The following is a 23,383-nucleotide window of genomic DNA, read 5'->3' as shown; positions in this document are numbered from 1 at the left end:
GCATTCTGAGGGGTGCGGTTTAACTGACCGTTTAACTTGTGTTATTTGATACAGATATTAAGCTTACCCTGATGATTCGTTTTCTATTGCGTATGTAGCCTCATGGTCTACCGTTTGACACTGATTTCTGGTAGGCTTATGGTTTGCATTTGGGTTTTAACTTTTTCCGCACTCTCGTTAGTTAGTTTCGGTTTCACGGGAACATGGCAGCTGCAAAGACGGACCGCGGGATCCCACTGAGTACGGTAAGGTTAACATATCATCTGTATCGATTGGTAGAATTATGCCAATACTAATCTTAACGACGTCACAGGAGCGAAATCGATCGATGATCACCTCAGAAAATAAAATAAAAGTGGGATGTTACGACTTAACGGTTTACATTGCATTATTCCCATCGCAACCAATGTTTTGTGTGGTCGATGAACACGTTTTAATGATATTGAGTTCAGCTCGTTAAAAGCATCAGAGGACAATATTCACCTTTGTAACGCGTCCATTGTCAATACCATAGTTGTTATATTGGTAGTCCGTGTCACGCTCATCCGCCCATCGCTCACCCGCTGGATGAGCCAGGTGAGCGATGAGCGGATCGATCCCAACATATCGATACTACAGAAACTACTTCTCTTCTCTTCAGATCGATACCAGTTTCGGTTTTCTACGTTGAACCCATTTCATAGAGAGTAGAAATGTCTGCGCAAACAAGGCAAGGTCGCAATGCTGTTCAACAACACACCTTTGTTTAACGATCAAAAACCAGACAAAGAGAAATGCGTGTGAGAACAAGACCCGTCCTGAAAACAGTTTCCCATTCTGTGGTGTGGAAGTGTATTTGATTTTGATTCAAAGGGTAAAGGTAATTTTAATTTTTGATAACATGAAGGTAGGAATTTGTATCGCAACAGTTTAATTTTGGATGCAGGCTTTCCCCGAAAGAGTGATAGTCTAATTTAGTTATGAACAGGGGGAACTACATGAAGGTGTGTCGATGAAATTGGGATGGTATAAAATAGGGATGCACGATAACTTTTTTTTAACCGATACGACCGATAACTTTCAGCTCCTAAAGGCCGATACCGATACTGATAACCGATAACACACACACATATCCATATATACAGAGCCGGATTAAATAAATGGACTACACTAGGCAGACTGTATTTTTTGGGCCCCCCTCCATCGATGTTATTCATAAATTGAAATCTGAAACTTACCAAAGTTACTAATAAAAGTTAATTCACATTTTACATAGCGTAGCCTTTGGTTACAAGTTGGTTATTTGTACGCCAAAATAAGTCATGTGTTGTATATTAAACAGTCTATCAGACTATTTTTTGATTTTTATTATTTATGTTATTACACGGCTCCATTAAATGCTATTAAATTATCCTTATCTCTCATCCATTGCCAGTGTCATTGTTAAGGCAGTAGTACCAGTAAATCACCAATAGGTGTCAGCATTGCAGGTTCACAGCTGTCGGATGGCTGCCCGACAGAAACTTCTGTATTGAGAATGAGAAGTCACGTGATTTTTGGGGAACGTTGTCAGAGCGGCATAGAGACAGATGAGGAAATACGCAACATAGAGACGCAGGAGACATTACGAGATAGAAGAAATAAATGGAGAAGAAAAGGGTCCTAGTGAAAATGCACTCTCAGAGAGAACACACTCTCATCGACGAAAATCGGCCAAGATTATCCTGTCTCTAGTGTTCCAAGATATAATCTCATCAACTCCAAGAGCACCCGATCGCAAAATTGGGGTTATCCAACATGATAGATATTTTCGGAATGTTGAGTGAAGGGCAATTTCCACCAGAACCGTCACGGAAGCGGCACAGCAATAAAAACGTTCGCCGAAGACATTAGAAACCATTATAGTCGATGTAGGCTATTCCACTGGATACGGCAGCGGCACAGAATCAAACCGGCACTACTTTTTTTTAAAGTTGCCGGTTCGCAGCCGTGTCTCAGAACACTTGTACAGCCATTTAGTTTATGATGTTTATGATCTTTATTCATTAATTGCGCCATGGCCGAACTGACACGGATATTCTCTGATATTATGTAAGCATAAGCACCGCGGAAACCACTGCTGTCAAAAGACGCTGATCCATTTTCACTGTTGACGCGAGTTGCTCTAGTTCTACCTCCACGGCCCTGCAGCGTGCAATTATCGGACAAGATTGTGTGTGGTGTTCCGTCTTGTGTTCGAATCTCATGTATTTGTATTTACGATCGGAGAGCAACAAATCGGCTGAAATTCTCTTTATGTGTGTGGTGTACATCCAACTCAACTCTTGTAGTGTGGGGCAGCCTTAAGTGCGTTGTCCATTTAGGGAACCTGACAAACTAAGCCACTGTTCTTATGGTTTCCTCGACAATCGTGTGAGGCATTGAAGCAGTTTTTAACGCAGCAGTTATTTCCAGGCATTGTTAAAACAGTACAGAATTGCAACAACCTCCTCTGCTAGCAGCTACCGTGTCAACAACAATGCAAAGCTCAGCTGCACTCGGAGGGGTGTACCTTCCAACATGGCGGGAAGGGGGGGGGGCTCTGTGCAGTGATGACAACTCCTCATTCTCAATAGCCCCCCGCTGTCTCTTCTTTTGTTCCTCTTCATTTTTTTTCTTTTTACGTTTTGCCACACCCGAAAGCATCTTGAATGTTAGCCTACTCAAAAAATGACCTGCCTGCTAGCTTTATTGTTCCGCTTAGTCTTGTCCCGCTGGCCTCCCCTCGGACTTAACTGATTGGCGTTAATGTGATGTGATGTTAAGATAAACAACGTCACTATTTTTAGTTAATTAATATATATTGATATATTAACACTGAAATAAATAGTAGATAGGACATTGTATAGGCTATTTCAAAATTATTTTTTTTGTCCTTCTGTCTGGGCCCCCCCCGCCAATCAGGCCCTAGGCACGTGCCTAGTTTGCCTTTGGGTTAATCCGGCTCTGCATATATATGATCATGACCTAAGATCATGACATTGTCGCGCAGACATCAGTAGAATCAACGGGGGATATGACGTAGGGTCGAGGTTCGCAGGATGGCCCCTGTCACTCAGGTGTGTTTTGGTCTGACCGCAGACAGCAACGGAGGCAGAATGGGCAGAACTCATCACGATCATCTTAAATGTTGCTGCAGCGATGCATCATATATTCCGTTGCATCCACAGCATCAATCGATGAAAGATTGGAGCATGAGTTACAGACAAATAAAAGAAACGACGAATAAGAAACGAACGACTGCGTTACCAGAGGAAGAGAGTGTCTTTTTTTGCTTCATTTCACATCTAACAAACACTGGGACAAATGTAGTTGATATCTGTGTTTAACTGAGAAAACAGGGAGTGGAAGGCTGGGACCCTATAATGTTCAGCTAACTGTTGTCAATAATAAGTGTTACGAGAGTAGCTTATGTGTGTGCGCAGGAATGGCAGTGTGTGTGAGTGAGTGGACGAGCGAGGAGAGCGAGCAGTAGCGTGTGTCAGTTTAGTGAAGTAACGAACGAGTCCAGTTGTGTCTGTGCAAACGTGTATTGTAACGACGTTTAGAATAAAATACCCAGCCTGTCAATCATCGGCGGCCGCTTCATTCCGACCATATTCCGACCTATAAGCAGACCCACTGCTGGTAAAAGTGAAGGGTGGTGTTGGTGACAGGTATAGGCAGACTGACAGGTCACGTGGTGTTGGGGCTACGTCAGTCAGGATCAGTGGTAAAAGTCAGCTGTTCACGCGCGGGTTTTTGCTTGAATGAAATGTTTGAGATGAGAGGGGGTGGACGGGGGAAGTCCAACTTTGCTGACCGCACAATCTATTAACATTTAACGCACTTTAGCACCGATCACTTTAGGACTATGCTACTATGGAACATTTTTTACTTATCTCTAATAAAACCAACAAAACGCAGTACCCATTTTTAAGTGATTCTTTGAACAAGCAGCGCGTCTGGCAAAAACATATTTTCCCGATCTAGCCTCTCGGTGACTAAATAAGTGGTTCGATAGTCGCCATACATTTGTCAGCAAAACTGCGACACAACCACATGGATTGGAGCCACGAAAGGACCCGACATGTCACAAATGGACGCGTGGAGCAACAAAGGAATGCATGATATGCAAACAATGTAAGGAGGACGCGCACAAACAAACAGACAACAAGGACGGACTGAAAGGATAGGCGGTAACGTACCCGACCCGTTCCGTGACTGCTGTGATACATGATTGATTGGAACACTTTGATCTGGTCCCGTCGCTGAGTGGAAACTGTCTGTCATTGTGAATTGTGATATCACGCTGTGTTCGCGGCCCGCCGGGCCAAGCTGTGTGTGTGACAAACTAACGTGCTCTGCTCTGTCTCTATGCTATCGCCGATAGCTGTGACTGTTTTATGTGGCTGCTTTGCTTTGGATTCTCTCATTGTGATCATTTACTTGTGCGTTCAAGATGAGTGGAACAAGTGTTGGTTCAGATGTTGGGAAACAGGACATGGGAAAGAGGAAAGTAATTCTAACTGAAAAGGCTCTTGCAAATAAAATTTAGTCCATACAAAAGGAACGAAAAAGGAAAGTGGATGAAATAAAGACTGTGATAAGCTCTATGAAAGAGCTCATGAAAGATGGAAAACATGTTTCAGCTGTTAAAGGGAAACTTGATGGCTTGATGAAATTGTCTCACACCTCTAATGAAGTACATGCTTCCTTAATGCCTCTCATTCCTCATGATGGAACAAGAAAAACAAACCGGTTGGTTCTCAAAAATCATTAAACATAAAGATGATTTTATTGAGGATGTTAATGCATGGTTTTCTGTAACCAGACTCAGAGGATTTGATCTTGGGGATCCCCAAGCAGGCCTCTGCTGGTGGCTAATAGGTCAAATGAAAGCCCTCTGCTACATGAGGCTGCAGAAGAGGAAAATGGAGGTGTGGAAAATGTGGAAGTGACTGGGCCTCGGTCACATAATGTTCAGGATGATATTCAGCCAGATGACAGCATATCAAACTATAGCAGCCAGAATCATGGTTCAAAATCTATCAGGTCAAAAGTGTCCTCAACTGCATCTGCCTGTGTCAGAGCCGAAGCTGAAATGGCTGCTTTAATAGCTCGAAAAAGGTTGCTCGAACAAAAGCATGCTCTTGAGGAAGAGGAAGCCAAAATAAGGCATGCGCTGCAAGAGCAGGAAGCTTGAGTCAGAAAGCAAAAGGAACAACTTCAACTTGAAACGGACATGGCCGCATCGGCGGCAAAGCTTAATGTTTTGAGAACCTCTGGGTCAGGGGTACGGAGTGTTGCTTCTCAGAAATTGGATGGAATGGAAGCCTACTTTGAAAGTGGCCTCAACTTTAATGCAGAGACCTTTGTACGGCAAAATGTTGGAGATGTTGGAAGAGGACAACCTGCAGAGTTTGGAGGCACAAGGCCATGAAACAAAGGCAATGTGATGGAAACAAACATCTCCAGAAGACCTCAGCCCCCACACAGGCTCAGAGCACAGTCCCAACGGCTACAGGAGCCCCACTGTCTCTGCATAGACACACACAATCTGCTTCCGGAAACATCAGCAGTGAACAGGACACCATGATGTCTATAATGCAAAAACAAAATGACATAACTTCGATGTTGGTGCATCAGCAATGCATTGCTTCACTACCTAAAAGAGACATCCAACTGTTTGACGGTGACCCTCTGCACTATCATGCCTTTATGCAGTCATTTGAGCAGACCATAGAACTGAGGACTGACGATGCTGTTGACCTCCTGCATTACCTGGAGCAATACACCAGGGGTCAGCCTAAACAGCTAGTCAGAAGTTGTCAACACATGACTGATGGCATTGGATATACTACAGCAAAGGCTTTACTCCAGGAACACTTTGGAAATTAGCACGTCATAGCATCCGCTTATATGGACAAGATCTTTGCATGGCCAGCAATAAAGTCGGAGGATGGAAAAGCTTTACAAGCATACAGCTTATTCTTGCGAGGATGTCACAATGCCATGAAAGATGTATACAACCTATCTGACTTGAACACGTCTGCAAACATGGTCTCTGTGATCAAGAAGCTGCCTTACAAGTTGAGAGACAAGTGGCGAGCGAAGGCATGTGACATTCAGGAAAAGCATCGGAAAAGAGCTATGTTTGCTGATATTGTGACCTTTATTGAGCGTGAAGTTAGGATCACTACAGACCCTGTATTCGGAGACATACAAGATGCTCCAGTCATAGGGGCCTTCAAAGAAAGTGGTAGAGCTAAACCTGTGCCTCGTCCTAAGGCTAGAGGAAGCAGCTTTGCCACAGCTTTCACTACTGTGGAAAGAGATGCTCATTGGGAGAACAGGGTTAAAGATGGACCCGAGAAGACCTGCCTTTTCTGCAAAAAGGGTAGACACACACTGGAGTCGTGTTTTCTATTGGAGAAGAAAGCTCACAGTGAGAAGATGGAGTTCCTGAAGAAAAATGGATTTTGCTTCGGCTGCTTGTGCACTGGGCACATCAGCAAGGAGTGCAGGAAACGTCTGTCTTGCAAGACATGTGGCTCATGACACCCCAGCTTGCTCCATATCCACTCTAAGGAGAATGGAGATCCAGAGAAAGGCAGGAGCAACTCTGACAGAGGAGTGGACAGTGCTCTAGTCGAAGTCCAAACCGGTGGTCTTACTGGGGCCGGTGAGCAAGATTGTAAGCTTGCTATCGTGCCAGTCAAGGTTAAGTCCAGTAAAGGTCAAAGGTCAGTCGAAACCTACGCCTTTCTGGACCCAGGGAGTTCAGCGTCCTTCTGCACAATGGGTCTGATGGATAAGCTGGGACTCTCTGGGAGAAGAACAAGGATTCTTTTACGTACCATGGGCCAAGAGAAGGTGGTTGACAGTTGCATTGCATCGGACTTGGAGGTCGCTGGATTGGACAGTGACTGGTACTGTGAAATGCCGAAGATCTTCATACAACATCAAATGCCTGTTAACAGAGGTAACATCCCACGACAGCAAGATCTGGAAAGATGGCCACATCTGAAGCCTGTCTATCTGCCACAGATAGATGCAGACGTGGAGATGTTAATTGGCTTGAATGTTCCCAGAGCATTGGAACCACTGGAAGTCATCCGAAGTGTGGATGGAGGGCCATATGCGGTCAAAACAATGCTTGGATGGACTGTAAATGGACCCTTTGGAGGAGAGGGCAGTAACGATCCTGTGACTCAGTCTGCAGTTAGCATCAACAGGATCTCTGCTGTCACTCTTGACGAGCTCTGGAACCAACAATTCAAGACTGACTTCCCTGAAAACAGCCAGGATGAACTGCAAGGGCTGTCAAGGGAAGACTCTAAGTTCCTGGAAATGGCTAACGAGACTGTGGAACTGGTTGATGGCCATTATGTTGTTGGATTGCCGCTGAAGGACAAATCAATCACCATGCCCAACAATCGCAAAGTTGCAGAGCAACGTACTCTCAACCTCAAGGGGAGGTTTGGCAGGGATGCGGCATTCCAAAAAGACTATACTACATTTATGGACAACCTGATATCCAGTGGATATGCAGAGAGAGTGCCAGCTACAAGTCAGGAACGATGCGACGGCAAGGTTTGGTATATCCCTCATCACGGTGTATACCATCCCAAGAAAGGGAAGATCCGTATCGTCTTTGACTGCGCAGCATCATTTCAAGGCGCATCACTAAATGCACATCTCTTGCAAGGACCTGACCTGACAAGCGCACTGGTGGGAGTCTTGACCAGGTTTAGGATGGAGCCCATTGTTCTGATGTCTGACATTGAGGCCATGTTCCATCAGGTTCGAGTGCCAGAGACAGATGCAGACCTACTTCGATTTCTCTGGTGGCCCAATGGGGACTTCAGTCAACAGATGGTGGAATACCGGATGGTGGTCCATTTGTTTGGCGCGACGTCATCACCAAGCTGTGCTAATTTCGCTCTCCGAAAGTGTGCTGAAGATAACAAACAGCTCTTTAACCAGAAAGTGTTTGACACCATCATGCACAGTTTCTATCTCGACGACTGCCTGGCTTCAATAGCCTCAGAGGATGAAGCCATAACCCTTTACCAGGATTTGGTAAAGCTCTGTGCCAAGGGAGGCTTTCATTTGACGAAGTGGCTGAGTAATAGTCGTTGTGTGCTGGCAGCAATACCGGAGGAGGAAAGAGCGAAGGACGTTAAAGACCTGGATCTGGACCACGACATCCTACCAGTTGAGAGGGCACTGGGAGTGCATTGGTGTGTCCAGTCTGACACCTTTAAGTTCAGTATAAGCTTTCAGGACAGACCGCTGACATGCAGAGGAATCCTTTCTACTGTCAGCTCTTTCTACGACCCTCTTGGAATCTTGTCCCCTGTGGTTTTCACAGCCAAGAGGATCATTCAAGACCTATGCCGGCAGGGGCTAGGATGGGACGATGTCATACCAACATCTGTAGCCCAGGAGTGGGTCAACTGGCTCAAGGAGTTACACCTGTTGGAGGGCTTCAGCGTTGGACGATGTTTAAAACCGCCCAACTTTGGAGAAGCAACCAGCACCCTGTTGCATCACTTTGCTGATGCAAGTGAGGAGGGATACGGTACCGTCACCTACCTGCTGTTGCACAATGACTGTTCTCAGATCCACGTTGCCTTCATAATGGGAAAATCCAGGGTGACACCTTTAAAGCCTGTGACGATCCCACGTATGGAGTTGATTGCGGCTGTGGTGGCAGCTCGCATGGACACGCTATGGAGGAAGGAGCTGAGACTGCAGCTGCAAGACAGCGTTTTCTGGTCAGACAGTACATCGGTGCTGAAATACATCAAGAACCAAACATCAAGGTTTCGCATCTTCGTAGCGAACAGAGTCACAGAGATCCTCAAAATGTCTGAAGCATCACAGTGGAGGTATGTGAGTACCGCACACAACCCTGCAGATCTTGCCTCCAGAGGCATGAGAGCGGAGCTGTTCCTCAAGAATGAGACACGGATATCTGGACCTTCATTTCTCATGCAGGAAGAGGAGACTTGGCCTGTTAACCCAGACAACTTGGGAGAACTTCCACCTGGGGACCCAGAGGTCAAGGTGTCGGCTGCCGTTGTCTCTGTGGAACAAGAGGAGGATGCTGTGCTGAAACTGATCAACCGCAGCTCATCTTGGAAACGTCTCACGAGAGTGATGGCATGGATCTTGAGACTCAGAACCTTACTTTGGAACAACAGGAAGAGGAGAGAAGTCACTGCATGTGATTCTCAGCCAGCATTGAACCTAACTAAACACAAAGATGTTCTTGACAAGGAGATTTGCCTCTCATTGGAGGAGATCAAAGGAGCTGAACTGGAGATAATCAAGATCTGTCAAAGAAGAAAGTTCTCTGAAGAGTTATCTTGCCTCCAAAAGGGAGAGTGTGTGAAAGGGAACAGTCACATTTACAGACTCAGTCCGATACTGGAAGAAGGTGTGTTGAGAGTCGGAGGCCGACTTAGTAAGGCTGCCATGCCCGAAGAGTCTAAACATCCAGCCATAATAGCAAAGGATCTCCACATCTCAGACCTCATCTTACGCCAGATACATCGAGAGGTGGGCCATGGCGGTAGGAACCATATGCTGTCAAGGCTGCGTCAGCAGTACTGGATTCCTGCTGCAGGCGTTGCCATAAGGCAGATCATTTCCAGATGTGTCATCTGTCGTCGGCTGCACGGAGCTGCAGGTCAGCAACAAATGGCAGACTTGCCTAGTGACAGAGTTTCGACTGGAGAACCTCTGTTCACTTATGTCGGAGTTGACTATTTTGGACCATTTGACATCAAGCGTGGCCGGAGTCTTGTGAAAAGATATGGAGTTATCTTCACATGTTTGACAATAAGAGCTGTACACATTGAAGTTGCCTCATCTTTGGACACAGATTCGTTCATCAATGCTTTAAGGCGCTTCATCGCAAGAAGAGGACAAATCAAAGAGCTGCGTTCTGATAATGGCACTAATTTCATTGGTGCAGAGTGTGAGCTGAGAAGAGCTGTTGAAGGATGGAATCTGGAGAAGATCAATGATGTGCTCTCATTGAAAGGAATCAAGTGGACGTTTAACCCTCCCACTGGATCACATCACGGCGGAGCATGGGAGAGGTTAATACGTTCCATCAGGAAGATTCTCAATTCCACTTTGAGGACCCAAAGTCTGGATGAGGAGGGACTCAATACAGTACTCTGTGAGGTGGAGTCAATTCTCAACAGTAGACCTCTCACGAAGGAATCCACAGATCCGAATGACTTGGAGGCTTTAACACCTAATCATCTTCTGCTGCTTAAAGTCAAGCCCAGCTTACCACCTGGTCTGTTTCTCAAGGAGGACAACTATGCACGCCAGGAACGGACTGGTGCGACAGGTCCGGATCAAGACCCGCACCAGCCTTCTCTGCAGACCCGTGACAAAGATCTGCCTTCTTCAGGAGTCGACGGAGTCGTGAAGGCTTCCCTTCTTTTCCATGGATTTGGATTATATTGACTTTTGCCTGACATGACCTTTTTTCGTGACTTTGGATTGACTTTACTTTGGGGCGGGTTCGGTTCAAGAAGGATGAAGACCTGCAATGGTCATATGAACTATGAACTCTCTCCTTGCGCACAAAAAATTGCAAAAAAAAGACAAAAAAATGTGAAAAATAGAAGAATTTTTTTCTATTATGAATTTATGCGTTGGTAATTATTACTACTGTGTAATAACATGTAATAATTAGGGGCCGGAATGTTGGTGACAGGTATAGGCAGACTGACAGGTCACGTGGTGTTGGGGCTACGTCAGTCAGGATCAGTGGTAAAAGTCAGCTGTTCACGCGCGGGTTTTTGCTTGAATGAAATGTTTGAGATGAGAGGGGGTGGACGGGGGAAGTCCAACTTTGCTGACCGCACAATCTATTAACATTTAACGCACTTTAGCACCGATCACTTTAGGACTATGCTACTATGGAACGTTTTTAACTTATCTCTAATAAAACCAACAAAACGCAGTACCCATTTTTAAGTGATTCTTTGAACAAGCAGCGCGTCTGGCAAAAACATATTTTCCCCCGAGAGAACAACGACGCTGTGCTCCTCGACTACGGTCTGGGAGCCGACAGCAGGAAAGGTGTAACACAGGGTTCTCAAGTCTCACACATTTGGCGTGAGACACACGCAATTCAACCCATTCACATGCTCACACGCTACACTTATGTATTTCTTTACCAGGATAGCGGCCACCAATTTGCACCGCTATTTAACAGTGGAACAGGCAGGAATCAAATCCTCACTCCGGCCAAAAACCAAAAGTTGGCAACCCTGCAAAATCTCACTCTGAACTCAGTTCAAAACTTGAGAGCCCTGGTAACATAATAATAATTTAAAAAAAACATTTTCTATATCCGTGTGCAGTTGTGAACTCATGTATTGTAATTGATTGTATGATGTGTACTTTTAGGGTTACTATAAGATCTTTCATTTATAGGCCGCAAGGTGAACCACGAAAAGTCTTTTAGAAAAGGAATTCCGCTCCGCAGGCGTGCATCTACATAATCGTTCATAAAAAAAAATGCTCATGCTAAGCTACCAAAAAAATGTTTGTCGCTGATTTTCCAGTCGATTGTCCGTGCATCTATGTTTTATGCAGAACTAGTTTATTCAGAGCGTAATAAGATTTTGGTCGCGAGTGGTGCCACGGTTCGACACGTGACGGTGCTAAACCAATAAGATAGCTGCTTTTTGTCAACAGAATTGCAACATGGCGGCCCCCGTGGTTAGATTCAACGTTACCGATACCGGGCCAAATGGATTCTAAACAGTGCTGTATGTTTGTTTTATGTCATGTTTTTTTCATATGACTAAGACCTCATTAAGTCTGAGGTATTCTGTTTTGTTTTGTCTATTTATGCGCTTTGGGTTGTACCCTGTACTGACTTGACTGTATACATAGCTGTGTCCAAGAAGAACAATGAGGCAAATATACCATAAGGTGAACTTTTTATCTTAAGAGGCAGTAATTGTACTTATACCAATGACCATTCATTCGTTCATTCATTCATTCATCCATCCACAAATGAAAACAACACTGATCAACCATAAAAACAATCTTTATAAAAATATGAAAAATACAACTTTACAAAACTTACACAATACAATTACAGAATAAGGAATACGGCAATAAGACACTAGTCCTCACTGTCAGTGTCCAGACAGTTATCATCTTCCTTTTCCTCTGTGTCTTTTGTGTTTGCACAATTGGTACAACGACACAAGTCAGTGCAACACAGTCCTGCAGAGAAACAGGAACACCTGCCTTCCTCACGGGCACTCTCATTGCAGCTGCAGTGTATCACATTTAAAACACTGTCTGGGGCCGGATTTCCTGTCATCCAGGTGACGTGTAAGTTCCCATCCTCTATTTGCCAACCATATCCAGCAGGGGATGGAGCACTGATATTCCTTTTGAGACAGGACCTCATTATTACAGCCTGGTAGTTTGCCCTTTTGCAGTGCTGATGGAGGGTATCAGAAGTAGGGGGAATGGATAATTCTGGCAAGGCCAATGATGCCATACAGAAAGCCTTGTACCTAGTCTCATTAACATTTTTGGCAGCTGGCTGATCATATAGGTGGCATACATACTGGCAAAGTGGTGCGAATGTTGACTGCTCCAAGTTAAAGTTAGTACCTAAACTTTGAAAAGCCTTAAGATACTCCTCTCATGCATACTTCTCACATGCAACAGAAAATGTCTTTCTTTTACCTTTGCCATAAAAGGCACTTGTGGAGTCACACCCAGAGCATGTGTGAATTCCAATCAAGGCTGAACACACAATGGTTCCAAGAGCTGATGACACCTTGGTAATGTCAATGATACGTGTCCTGTTGCCAGTCCCTGTTAAAACATATAAGCTGCATGGAAAATCTGTCTGCAGACTTACAGCAATGACTGCCACATCAGTGTCAGAGCTCTTGATAATGACAGCTTTATGCTCCTGTGCAGCATGTTGTGCATGTAAAAACACCCTTGTGTCACATTCTTCATGATCACACTGCAGGTCTTCAACAACATTAACAGACTGTACACCCTCCATAACAGTCACACAGTGACATTGATCTTTATGTGCGATGTACAAGCAGAGGTTTTTGCCCACTGTTGTAAGGTCTGCATTTTTGCATGCAACATACAGGAATTCGGCAAGTGCTTCCTTATTTGTTCCTTCAAAGAGAAACTTTTTCCATTGGGTTGGGGCCCTTTGATCCGGGCCAAAGATTTGCATGCGTTGTGACCGCTCTATGTGACCGTTCTAGGTTTTTCATACTGATGAGTGGATACTGGTCAATGACAAAGTCAATGCGTGTACACTTGTGCTGCAAAGAGAGTTGGAGTATGTTTGCAGTATGGTCTCTGCAAGCTCTCCAAATGTACCTGGTCTGGATCGCATGGCCTGTATGACTGCCATGCCATCAAAAAGAATGGCACCATCTACTGGAACTTGGTCAACCAAGCAGTCTCCACCTTTGTTCTCCAATAGATCCATGAGAGCAGATTTATTTGTTTTGGCAAGTAAACCATCAGCACTTGCTAATGGCTAGGATACAGTTCTATCTAATATGACAGAATTTCCCTCATTTCAATTTTTATGCTCTGACCAAGGATGAGGAGCCTGGAAAACAACTTCTTGTCAGCACACAAAATCACTTCCTTGCCTGCTGCAGATTTATTTTTGGGCTTTACCTGATCACTGAAGGTCTGTATCTATATGAATAGTATCGTCAATAAAGATAGACCCTGTGATTCAGTATGTATGGTAAGGTGCTTTATGATAGTGTGTTTCATGATGGTAGTGCAAATAGGTAAGGCAGTGCAAGGATAATGTTTCAGCCTTTGACAGAGGATCCCTTTGTCGTTTGCCTGCTTTGTTGATAAATTTTTCCTTTTTCTTGCATATTATGCAAAGGGAAGGAAGGACGGGGCCAGAGCCTACGATTGGCAGGCCTGACCTGGATCTGAGTTTCTTTGTTGGATTCAGAATAGACGTCGATGGCATGGGTTCAAAGACATCGGGGTCTTCCGTAACTTCTTGTTCTTGCTCTCTCTCACGTTCGAGACGTCTTTCCATTCGTTTGAATGAATCAGTTCGCGTTGGTCAGTTCGCCAAGAAGAGTCGTTCGAATCATTCGTTCAGTCACGTTTCCGGTAGAATCATGGTGAATCATGGTTCTCAGTCACTAGCTGTGTTTGAAATCGTTCTCTATCACGGATATAGTGCACTATATAGGGTGGTCGCCATTTTGTAGTGGTGTTCAAATTCTCAGTGGTTAATTTCATTCACTATATAGTGGACTATAAAATACCCAAAATTTGAGTGAACATACGATGTTACTCCCATATACCACAATGCAATGCAGGCACATTTACTGACGCAAATGACGTTTAGAAATGTTCAGCATAGTGTCCGAATTCTCGTTTGTTGGTTCCCTATATAGTTCACTATATCATAAACACTATATAGGGAATAGTGAGTGAATAGGGAACGACTCCCTCGTTCTCATTCTCAAACAAATCACGATCATGCAATGGAGAGTCGTTCATTCAAACTGATTTGTTCGCGAACGAGCCATCACTGGTGGAAAGGACATGCAACAGCATGAATAGCTTGGCTACAAAATCATGGGCCTATTGTTGGCTAAGCACAGTGAGCATACCACTTCTAAAATACAAAAAAGAAAACAAACAAACAATCCATCTCTGCAATTCTACTTTGAATCTACTGAAAGTTAGGGTGCTTTCACACATACAGCATTTAGTGCGCACTAAATGAGTTTGGACCCTTGGTTCGGTACGTTTGCGTTGGTGTGAATGCAACCGGCGCACTTTGGCGCACCAAATCAGCCGTCCGAGACCTCCCTGAAGAGCTGGTCTCGATCCGCTCCACTGATCTCCCTAAATTTGGTGCGGTTCCTCTGGTGTGAAAGCAACCGAAAAAAAATGGTCGAAAACTATGCATTGTGGGTGTTGGGAGCACGTAATTATGGGTCAGATTATTCATTTTTTATTTCCTATTGATCTCACGCTTACCCATTTGTTTATTCATCGGCGGCTCGAGATGAAAAAAGCCCCAAAACCCTCAAACCACGGAGAAATGTGGACTAGTGAGGAGATAAAATGCCTCATAAATATTTGGTCGGATCAGCACATACAGGAACAACTTGCCACGACCCATAAAAACGTCTACGTTTATGCGCTATTCAGCAAGCAGCTAAGGGAGAAAGGTTATCTGCGGTCATTCAGGAGGCGGGCACGTCTCTTCTGTTTGAAGTGGCGAGCAATGCGCCGTCGGCGACTCCAATGCATCATGACGTTGTTTTCGAGTCGCAGCCGCGACTCATTTTCAAACTGAATAGTTTGCTGAAAGTTACCGACACATACAATGTAATAGGCGAGAATCAGCCCCAGGAGCGCAACGAAAATCTGTCGCTACATTTTGTTCTCGGAACTGGCCCGTGAGTGGCGCGAAACTGGCGTAGTCTTCACGGTCTATTTTGGTTTGCTTGGTCTATTTTGGTTCGTTTAGAAATATGCATATGTGAAACCGAACCAACGTCTGTTTGCTACATTGTATCACATTTATAAGTCTCACATTTATAAGTCTCAATTTTGCCATTGTAGTTAACATAAAAATCTCTAGAAGTCAATAGTTAATTGGTTATTGTTTCTTTAGTAGTTTGGGGTTTGTTAGTAAAAATGAGGTCCATCAGCGTAGATTCATCAGGGTTTCTCATGTTTGGCTGTGTTGGTTTGGATATGAGTTGGGATAGATTTATTTGTAGACAGATGTGTTATAGAGTGTCGGAGTCAACCATGAATACTGATGTATTATATTTGATCTGGATGAATGTCCCTTCCCAAGTAATTTTTGTGTGAATCACCACAGTGTTGTGTAATCGGTAATGGACGTTCCCATTTCAGCTTAGCATAAAGTTTCTCCACACCAACTCGACCAGCCACACCGGGCCCTTCAGTGCTATTGCTGAACTCATAGGTGAGTCCTCCTGTTTTGGTTTATGTGGTAGCATACATTAGTTTCAGTTTCTGTTTTTTTAAAGTGTGTTTTAAGTTTTCTGGAACTGGAAATTCACTTGACAACTGATAAAAGGCCAAATGTTTTACCGTACACCTTCACAAATGCAGTTTTTTTTTCCAAATGTTTTTTTACTTAAAATAGCATTTTGTTAGTGTATGTATAGACTTGGTTGAAGTTTTTCATTGTATTTTCCTTAATCCTCCCCGTAGACAACGCATACGACCCTGATGTCAATGCCAAACAAATATGGATCGATAAGACCCAGATCAATAACATGGAGTGTCTCACCTTCAGGGACGACGGAAACGGACTCAACCGTGACTTGATGCATCAGATGCTCAGGTGATAGTTGATTATTTACAATATCTATGATTATTTAGAATATCACAACATCAAGGAATTCAATTTATTCATGACCATGCTGTGAAGTATTGTATGTAACATATTTTTCCTTTTCCCTTATAGCTTTGGATTTAGCGAGAAAAAAGCTGTGAACGGCAAACATCCCATTGGGATGTATGGCAACGGTTTCAAGTCTGGCTCAATGCGTCTGGGCCGGGATGCCATTGTTTTATCCAAATCAAAGAATGGCCTGTGTGTTGGCATGCTGTCACAGACTTACCTGGAGAAGATCGAAGCCAAGCACATCGGTGTGCCTATCATCAGCTTTAACAAACAGGAAGCCATTAAGTATATCCTTTTGAGCACGTCAAATGGGTCGACACTGTGTTCCTGGTCATTGCTGTTGTGTGTTGTGGATTACTGTTATCATGAAGTAAATTACTCTGGATATGTTAATCAAGCCATATCTGGTTCCTTGGCTAGGGCCTTTTTAGAGGATATTATTATTATTCATTTTTTATCGGATTCTAATTGTTATTGGTTCCATATGCTACATATATAATATTCTTGTGTTTAGACCAAGAAGTAGGTAGACCTAACCTTGCAGTGGCTTTCCAACATGAAAAATGGTTCATAATGTAATCATATTGTTTATCATGGAACTTGTGTCCCCTGCTACGACACTAATGTTAAAGGGGTCTGGATAGAGGTTAAAGGTGAGGAGAGTTACATCCGCCAAGCCTAATAAGAACTTCCTTTACCTGAGTGACTACTCAGTGGGAGTCAGATGTGGGAGAACCGGGCCAGTCTGAAGGACATACTGGAACACTCACCCTTCAACACTGAGGAGCAGCTGCTCACTGAGCTCCAAGCGATGGAGTCCACCACCGGGACCAAGATCATCATCTGGAACCTCCGCAGGTCTGGGTTCATCCCCATGGTTACTAAACTTATTAAAGAAAGATTGGCATTAATGCTTTAAGCCCACAGAACACAGCGTGTTCTGTGGGCGGGACGGACACAAAATAATGTTTTAGAATGTTTGCAGCTAAAATAGACCTATTGAATTCTGTAATACAAAGCAAGCAAAAATAGCTGCTATCTTCATGTCTTTACATTCATTATAGGACAGAAGAAGAGAATATGGAGTTGGATTGCACCACAGAGAATGATATCCGCATTCCCTGTGATGACTTAGACACTTCAGACACTTCAGACCCTGAGAGCAACTCCTTGCGTGTAAGTAGTAGCAACTTCAGCTGACCGCATGGTACACATAAACACCCTGTAGCTCTGGGGCAAGGCCCACATACCGAATGCAGAGTAAGGGATCAGACCTTCATGATGCAATATTAATTAATGAAGCTATTAAGATTACCTTATTTCTAAAACCATGTTAATGTTATCATTTTGAACATTTCAGACATGGGGATTCATAAGAAAACCTGATGTCTGCATTGTTATGTCCTTAAGCACTTTGCAAAGACCAAATAAATAAAATGTATTTTCTGAACAATTCAATTAAGATACTTAAGACGCGGCTAGATGTGAATCATTATGTGAGTTCTTTTTTCTTTATTCTTGTGTGTCTGAGGTTGTATTTCGTTTTGTATCTATACTAAACGTAGGCATACTGCAGCATCCTCTACATGAAGCCATCTATGCAGATCAACATTCAAGGAAAGAAGTTGGATACCCGTCCAATCTCTGAGAGCCTTGAATATATCAACACCTCGTACAGCTACAAACCCAATATTGTGGTATCCTTTTCATCCTGACATAGAAACATTCCAGATTTTACTTGCAGAAGAAATCATTAATGAGTACATTCTCTGCATTTAACCCATTGGCAGCGGGCTGCTACACGGTGTATCACTGGGATCAACTCCAGTTTATAGCAGGCTTGTCTTTGTAAAGGGACGTCTAGGTGTTCTGTGGTTATGTGTTATGGAGTGGGAGAAACCAGAGTACCCAGGTTAGACGCAGTGGAAAAAAATCCTGATGGCCATGTCTTCGAAGCCAGGACCTTCTGGCTGTGACGTACCAGTGCTAACCACTGAGCCATGTGTCACCAAACATTACAACATGCATCAGAGAGACAGATCGTCACAACAGTCTTCTTGATCAGTGTGAGTGTGTGTTTGGTTTATTCATGGCTGTCGATTCTTCACAGAATTTTCATTCTGTGAAGAATCTACAGCAGTCTTCCGGTTCCAGAGTCTTCCTTAAGTCCCGTTCTAGAAACAAAAAATCCCCATCATTTTTGGGGACAACAACAGCAAGGAGAAATATGGCCTTATGATGTACCACAAGAACCGACTCATCAAGGCATATCATCGTGTCGGCTGTCAGCTAAAAGTGAGTGTGTGCTTGTGTGTGAAATTTTAATCTGTGCCTTTTTATTATTTCTTATACTTCAACTTGGGTGTATGTGCTCCTAACAGGCTAAACACAGGATAAGCATCGGAGTCATTGGTGTGATTGAGTGTAATTATCTGAAACCGACTCACAACAAACAGGACTTTGACAACACCGACACTTACAGGTAAGGCCTCTGCTGTAATGGGGATCAAATCATGATTGCAAAATCATGAATTCATTTTACAGTGTTCATACTGTGTTTAGGTGGTGGTTAGTTAGTTATCAGCCCCGCCTTATATTCGCCTATGTTCGGACACTCTTAATCCCAGCGTAATTAAGAGCGGAAATTAAGAGGGCACACATGAGAGCCCGCAGCCTGACAAAGTCAAGATTTAACGGCCATTCGTGTAAGTGGGGACTGCCGCGAGACATGAGGTCTGCCCTGGTGGAAGCGTCCGGGCAGGAGGTGCAGAGGCCGTGAAGGGGCCGTATCTCTGTGGGCTCTGTCACGCCGATGCTGCATTTCTTCATCGTTGATGGTCAAAGTAGTAGTCTTGGTAGATGGTTCAAGCAACTGCTGGGAGAAAAGAGGACGAACTATACTGTGCGCTACGTTATATACACAGTGCCGCACTTTGATTGGTGAATAGCTGAAATTTTCAGTGCATGCGAGTGCGCTCACAAGAGAAGCCCATAACGCGAAGCCTCGACGGCTTAGCCTACATGAAATAGAACCACTACAAGGTCCCTCTTATCATTATCTGACAATATTTTGGGGGTTTTACAGGAACACTATCAAGAGTGTGGCAAGCAAGTTAAGAGAGTACAGTGGAAAAAGAAAGAACAACCCCAGCAATAATGTACCAGAGTAAGTCCACAATCACAGCGTTTGGAGTGCTTTAGGTATTGGCATCATACAGTCCAAGTTACCTGTATGATCTGACTGACCTTGGCATCTCTGACAATTGTTTGTTGACAGTGACGAGACGAGTGATGACGATGATGGGAACGAAGAGGTAAAGAAAATATATATATTATTATATTGTATGTACTATAAATGGTACATAAAATATTAATTAAACGGCTTTATTCTATTTTTTATCATTATCAGAATAATAAAGATTGAGAATGTTTATTACATGCTAATGTCATAAAAGCTCTACATGATGAATAAGTTAAGGTAGCCAATAATCATCTTTTTAAATACTGTGTCTTTTTAATACTGCATTTGTTAGTCAGGCAGGTGGAGGGAAGTCGTTTCCAGGTCTGCCTGACATTTACACAAAAACGAATTATAATTTGTATTGATTTACATATTGAATTATATTACGTGTTAATAGTGCTGCTATGATAATTCAGAGTACTGAAACCGTCTTTTTATCATGACAACACGACCTCCACCCTGAACACACCACAGTCCTCAGGAGAGGGCACTTCTGGTAATAATCTGGGTGGTACATACTTTATTTTGAACTCCTGTTTTCTTCACCTTCTGTTCTCTGTTTTTTTTACCAGCTGGTACAATACTTCAAATAATATTTCTCTAGCATGCAGTGTGTCCAGTAGCAGCAGTCATCCGGTAATAACAGGTGTATTCTCTCTGTCAAAACCCCCCTCAAGGTACGAAGAGACCAAGGCGTAATGATGACGAGGAAGAGTCAGAAATGCACATGAACCTGAGAAGCTCTGCTCTAAGAGAGTTACAGGAGAATGTTAGAAGCCTAACGCAAGAAAAACAGGAGCTGGCAGTGCAAATAGGTGAACTGCACTTAAAGGTATGCCTTTTAGATTTAGTAGGTTGCTGGTGTTTCGCCTTTTCTTAAGCTTTTCAGTGCCCAGCTTAGTCCTCAGTTTCTCAGTGTACCTGACAATAAAATACTTGAGGGTAGGAAAATAATGCTGCAATGAAATGTGTCTTGAGTAGAAATGTTGACTGTCAACTGGGAAAACATTTGAGACAGCAACCGTGATGGAGTTTTATACAAATAAAATCAATACATCTTGTTAGTTGTTAATACATCAAACACCATGTGATTCCCCATTAGGTGAAGCAGTTGGAGGGGGAGAAAGCCAGCCTTTCTGAGGAGTTTGAACAGAACAGGGCACGGTCAGTCTCTCTCTCCTTCTCATCTACATATAATATTATAAAATAAATGCATCAAATTAAATGGCACACTATGTATTATTATATTTCTGTCTTTTGTCAACTCTTAAACAGTCTGACAGATCTCCAAAACAGAGTGGCAGGCCTTGTGAACTGGGACAATTGAACTACGAGTGCAACGTCATTGAGGAGATATTGGAACAGGTCCTCCGTAGCAATGGTCCTACTTCACAGCAGTACCATTGACCCATATCCGTTACTACAACTATGCAATCAGAGAGAAAGTGTATATATAGTATGTTTTATATAGTGGTAGGTAGGTCGGTCAATAGATGTAAAGCAAGGTCAAAACATAAGATGACCTTCAGAGTCCCACGGGCGCTTTTGGATTTTGGCAAAGACAGCGTTTAGCTATGATATACTGAGTAGTTGGCTAGGCTCCGGGATGACCTCGGCCTGGAGGAGTTAGTCTCCATTCCAGCTTTATTACCTTTTTTAATGATTTTTAGATTGTAAACGGCAAATATTTTGATTACTCTTTCGTGTTTGATAATTTAGTGTTTTCATTGATAATAGTGCTTTAATGTCTACTGCTTGTTGTAACTACATGTGATTTTTTATATTGTTCTGTAATGCAGGGCATTGCAGTAAGGGAGACTTTGGTCAAAGACAGAATAAAAAAATAGACATATTTTATAGTGATCACTTTATTAAACAAACATATTATTGGTAAGATGGGACATATGGTATTTACTTTTTATTCATTCATAAAGGACAATGGAAATTAAATGTTTTGTTTTGTGTTTTGATTCTTCATAACAGTAATCAATATGTTTAGAATGTTCTTTACTTTCATTTTAATTAATTTGTTTAATTTTAAGTTTGTGTGATGGATCTTTAATTAGTCATGAAGCTTAGCCATAGGTCCTTTATCAGACAAGGCAGACCTCCTGAGGCTGAATGATGCATTAGAGGGCGGGCTTTGGCTTTCATAGGGTGTTGAACATGGTGTTTGTTCATGCTTTCATTAAGATTTTATGCAATCATATCACAAAGAATGAGAACAATAATATTAGTTGATGGTAAGGGTAGGTCATTTATTTCACAAGAATTTTGTCATATTTGTTGTCATATTATTTGAAAAAAAAGGACATTTAGCATCAGAGACAATCAAACATCACTAAATAGATCTTAGATGAGTTTATATTATATAATTTGGTCTTATGAGAGGGTGGTGAGCTGCAGTATATAGAAGAGGCTACAAAAGGGTGAAGAAAAGGGACCATAAGGCATCGTTATTGATTACCAATCATATAAATAGTCTACTCATGCAGTCTACTGCATCTTCTGTACAACACTGACTTTACTTTCACTTTGTTGTCAACATTAGTGCAATGGATATGGAGGACAGGTTTACCATTTCTCTGAGTCTCCCCATCTACACCCCAGTAAAGGCCTCTAGTTTGGCTCCAGCTGTAATGACTGGCGCACTAAGATGCCGCCACACTCCACTGAAGATGTTTATTTTTGCATCTGGGGACGATAAACAAACCATTCTGATTTACTTTTATGAGATGCTTCCTTAAAATGTAAATAAGGGACAATAGCTTTCCTGTCATCGCTGAGAGATCCAACATCCATTTTATTTTTCCATCAGCACTTCAACTACAATTTACAGAAACAATTATGTCCAAGATATGCTTGCATTTATTACAATGAAAACATATTCAACATTCTAATTTCAATAGGTCTAAACAATTCCAAGATTTAATATCTCTCTGACCGTGTGACCCTCAGAGGTCAAACCAGCTTTAATCTTTTTTTATGGTGTAGCCCCTTTCATTCACAACTTAACAACTTTGAAAATGTCTTGGAGCTGTTAAAAAACAATATAATAGTAATAATGTCTAGGAGCTATATAAGGAATATACATTTTTGAAAGGGAATTATGGAAGGATGAGAAGTTGTAAATTGTATAGGACACTTCATACAAGAGATTAAAGTTGGTTTTCCCCCTCTTGGTTACATGGTCAGACAGTTTTTATAAAGATAATTTTATCTGTTTTATCTCATGCTGAAAGTGTACACCATGGTCACTTTACAATCATGATGCTGGAGGCAGGCAACTGCAAGCGTGTAATTTGATATTTTCTGTGAACACAAAAGCACTAGTAAACTAAGTCCCAGTAAAGGTTTGGAATGAACAGCATGTAGACTGCCCCTATAGAAATACACTTATTGAAATTTTATTGAAAAATTGCCTCCGCCACACCTTTGACTTAGTGACAACACAAGTGGGAGTGTCCAGTGGTATCCAGCATACAAGTGTGTGTGTGTGTGTGTGTGTGTGTGTGTGTGTGTGTGTGTGTGTGTGTGTGTGTGTGTGTGTGTGTGTGTGTGTGTGTGTGTGTGAATCTAGGTGTTTATGGCAGTCTTATCTTATCCCTTGATGTGCTATCCTTCGACACTAGAGGGGCGTATATCAATGTAGGTCTGACTGCATT

At 42.8% G+C, this 23,383-nt stretch overlaps 1 protein-coding gene across 1 annotated transcript; it reads left to right on the top strand.

Moving 5' to 3' along the window:
* On the top strand, positions 1-21,632 carry LOC311358250 (MORC family CW-type zinc finger protein 3-like). Its single transcript, XM_084478251.1, has 15 exons — positions 1-245; positions 15,958-16,030; positions 16,282-16,414; positions 16,538-16,762; positions 17,192-17,335; positions 17,542-17,653; positions 18,043-18,174; positions 18,656-18,772; positions 18,859-18,959; positions 19,563-19,643; positions 19,755-19,791; positions 20,193-20,214; positions 20,396-20,550; positions 20,821-20,882; positions 20,994-21,632. The coding sequence occupies exons 1-15, from the start codon at positions 204-206 to the stop codon at positions 21,043-21,045; spliced, it is 1,488 nt and encodes a 495-aa protein (XP_084334377.1). The 5' UTR covers positions 1-203; the 3' UTR covers positions 21,046-21,632.
* The last annotated feature ends 1,751 nt before the right edge of the window (positions 21,633-23,383 follow it).

The sequence above is a fragment of the Micromesistius poutassou genome (assembly GCF_964030765.1).
Source record: "Micromesistius poutassou genome assembly, chromosome: 14".
Classification (NCBI taxonomy): Eukaryota; Metazoa; Chordata; class Actinopteri; order Gadiformes; family Gadidae; genus Micromesistius; species Micromesistius poutassou.
This window is presented reverse-complemented; position numbering and strand designations above follow the sequence as displayed.

What these genes read in the sequence shown, in the direction of transcription:
- LOC311358250 (XM_084478251.1), top strand. Translation starts at nt 204, where the DNA reads ATGGCAGCTGCAAAGACGGACCGCGGGATCCCACTGAGTACG. An exon ending in ATCATCTGGAACCTCCGCAG is followed by an intron (nt 17,336 to 17,541) that starts GTCTGGGTTCAT and finishes CATTCATTATAG; the next exon opens with GACAGAAGAAGAGAATATGG. An exon ending in TAGGTGAACTGCACTTAAAG is followed by an intron (nt 20,551 to 20,820) that starts GTATGCCTTTTA and finishes ATTCCCCATTAG; the next exon opens with GTGAAGCAGTTGGAGGGGGA.